General features: G+C 39.9%; 1 protein-coding gene across 1 annotated transcript in view; it reads right to left on the bottom strand.

Moving 5' to 3' along the window:
* Positions 1 to 419: 419 nt before the first annotated feature.
* Positions 420 to 3,184, bottom strand: part of LOC116318428 (biotinidase-like) — a 10,488-nt gene continuing 7,723 nt past the window's right edge. Inside the window, exons 2-5 of the mRNA XM_039622736.1 lie at positions 1,849 to 1,908; positions 1,561 to 1,755; positions 891 to 1,463; positions 420 to 803 (exon numbers count right to left, since the gene is read on the bottom strand). Coding sequence (XP_039478670.1) covers positions 531 to 803; positions 891 to 1,463; positions 1,561 to 1,755; positions 1,849 to 1,908 — 1,101 coding nt within the window. The 3' untranslated portion in view covers positions 420 to 530. The remainder of the gene's footprint in view (positions 804 to 890; positions 1,464 to 1,560; positions 1,756 to 1,848; positions 1,909 to 3,184) is intronic.

The raw sequence follows: 3,184 nt of genomic DNA, 5'->3' as shown, positions 1-3,184 counted from the left end.
ACACTTATAATGCTGCATTCATGATTAGGATCGACTTCTTGATTCCTAGGAGAGAAAGTCAATATTGAAACCTACGTATTTATTCCAGGTGGAGATTGAATCGTTGAGAGCAGATTGTGACAGCAGGTGGATCTAAGACCAATGTACTGTACAACTGATGAACTGAATGAGCAGCCCAAGGAATGGATAACTTGCAATGCTGTAACTTCTTAATGTTTGTGTTGTGTACAGGAGACAAGAGAAGGTGGCTGTCACTGTGTGGATTTGTTTGTGTGTGTGTGTGTGTGTGTGTGTGTGTGTGTGTGTGTGAGAGAAACTATTAAATATTGCCTTTTGAGGAATATGCAACATTCAAACAGAGGATAAATGCTACTTGGTGCAATGTTTGTACTGTAAAGATTAAGTAACAGATGAATAGAGACATTTGTTTTGGTTTATTTTATAAGAGATAAAACAAATGTGTAACAGCTGAAGGTTGGAGCAGCTCTTAACCATAACACTGAACTTTATTTTCCTGATCCCTCTAAAGTTTATTCATTGTCCAGGTGGTACATTCGTCCATACAGGCAGGCAGTGACCAGGCCACCCTTCGTGTTTGAATGTTTCATGGTCAGTCTCCCGTCTGCAGCTTTCTCCAGACTCTCTGGCTGCTCCAGGAACATTCGGCTTGTCAGAATAGATGGGTACACGTATTTGGTGTCAAAGTTCCCCTCCAACAGGCAGTCCATTTTAGACTCTGCTTCTTCCGCTTCCTGTCCACAAGAGCTCTGATCCAACCCTGCACAACAGACTACTGCACAAACCTGTAGATATTTAACATGTGGCAAATAAAAGTAGTGAGTTGTCAGTTTTAACCTTTTTAGAAATATTCAAATTCATGTGATTCTTGCCTGCAGTGCGTAACTTCCGTTGACGGTGTGTGTTCCTGCAAGTGCGCCGAAAGCATAGAGCTCTTTATGGTCTTGCAGTAACCACCTGTACTGCAGGCGGCAGCAGAAAGTGCCGTTGCACACTTTAATGTTGCCTTGTGTCTCATTTAAGAGGACAAATGTAAATGTGTCATACATCATAGAGGAGATGAAGGTGGGGTAGGAGGGAGGAGGAGGGTCATCACAGCTATCTTGGTAGCAGTATCCAGAGTCTGTAGCCGCTGATATTGTTGACTCCCCACCACCAGCCTCCACCTCTTTGGCTGCACTTTGTTTTACCTCAAGTGGCTCCAAAACTGGCACTCTGGCCACCAGCAGCCTGCCCTCCTCTGGGTCCCCTTTCCTGGCGTGGTGGTAGGTGGCAGAAAAAGGGGTGTAGATGCCACTTCCTGTCATGATGAGCCTGTCATTACGAATGTTGACAGCTAGTAGGGTGACGTTGGCACCCAGACTGAATGTTTGCTGAAACTGGATTGAATCCAGCAGGGGGAGCTGGTTCATCCAGGCTGTTGGAAAGATCAACTGATGCACACACTATAAAAAAAGGCATAAAGAAGAAATGTTGAATTTCAGAGAAGATTTTCAAATGTTAGGTATATACTCTGAGTGCGTATGTGATTATATTTTATACCCTCTGCACTAGGAGCACTGTAGGATCATGAAACAGGATGTCGAAGCAGATCAAGAGGCCAAACTTCCCAGCAAAAGGAGTGTCAAATGTTATAATTTCAGGTTCTGGAGGTGTGTCACAGGAGGCCTCAAAGTATAGGTTGTGTTTGTGGTAGCGTGCCACCAGAAGGCCATCTGACCTGTATGAAAGAAGACACTAAACAAATGACAGTGCAAATTGTATTCAGTAGTAATTCAGCAGGATGATTCTGTTAGTTTAAATGAATCAACACCCCCGAGTCATACTTACAATCAGAATCCTCAAAGCGCAGGCCGATGGGGCAGTGTGGCAGCAATTTTCCACACCAGTCTATTAATTAACCAAAGACAAAGACAGACTTTTAATTCATTTGAAGTCAAAAGCACATGCATCACATAACTACATAACAATAAAAAAACGACACAATATTCCGTACAAATAGGTGAAAAATATACAATAACAGATGACTAAAAGAGTTATTCTCTTGTTCCTTAAAGATGGACTTAAACTCTCCCAAGGTAACCATTTCCGACAGTTTCAGTTCCTTCTGCAGATTATTCTAGGAATAATGTTTAAAAGCCTTTTTTGGTAATTCTGTTCTGATTTTTGGGATAATCAATTGTATGATATTGTGAGAACGAAGGCTGTATTGGTTTTGGTTTTTACACATAATGATCAACAGGATTGATTTCTAAAAAGGTAACTTAGTTTTAGTTTCAACTTAGACACAAGCCTTTGAATGTGGGGTTTAAATGACAAATGCTGATCTATAATGATACCTAGATACTTGTAAGATGTGACCATTTCAATTTCAGTTCCTTGAATGGTTTTAATCTTAGGAAACGTAGCTAATAACTCTAAAATACAACTCTATAATACAATAGTATTTAGTACAATAATACAAGTCTACAGTAGTTGAAAATTACCTTCTATTTAGACTTCAAAGATTTCAACCATAGGCAAACGCCTATGGTTGAAATCAAATGTTCAGTGTTTGCCTCTTGTGCTTTCTTATCAACAGTGAACTAAATGAATAGTTGTATACAGAACTACAATAAGATGAAGCGTTACATTGCCTGTAACTGTTTATTTAATGTCCTTTGCTTCTGGGCTTCATCTGTTGCAGATGACAACTTACAGCAACTGGATTAACAAATCTGACAGGTACTTGCATCAGACAAGTCTACTTAGAGCCCTCGGTGCGACTGAAAAGGTAAAGACAATCTATTTGGTTATGCAGCGAGTAAGAAATGTCTGCGGCTAGATTTCTAAAGGGAGGGGGAGTTACAGTGAAACTACAATTAAAAGAAAATCTTGATAGGAATGAAAAGTTCGGTGGATAATTTTCATTGTTAATTTAAAAATAAAAAACTTCTCCTCTTGCCCCTGGGTGGGGTGGTGTTTTTATTTATTTATTTATTTTAATTCTTCAAGCTTGGGTCCTCTAGAGGCCTGGGAGCTTGAGTGTCCTCTTGCAGTATCTTTGCTCTTCCTATACTTTCAGGAAATATACTCTAACATCTATCTTTGACTAGCATCAGGCAAGAAAATCAAGGTTTAAAATGAATTGTTATATCTTTACACCAAATGAGCAATGAACAGAATA

This window comes from Oreochromis aureus, linkage group 14 (assembly GCF_013358895.1).
Source record: "Oreochromis aureus strain Israel breed Guangdong linkage group 14, ZZ_aureus, whole genome shotgun sequence".
NCBI classification, from domain to species: domain Eukaryota; kingdom Metazoa; phylum Chordata; class Actinopteri; order Cichliformes; family Cichlidae; genus Oreochromis; species Oreochromis aureus.
This window is presented reverse-complemented; position numbering and strand designations above follow the sequence as displayed.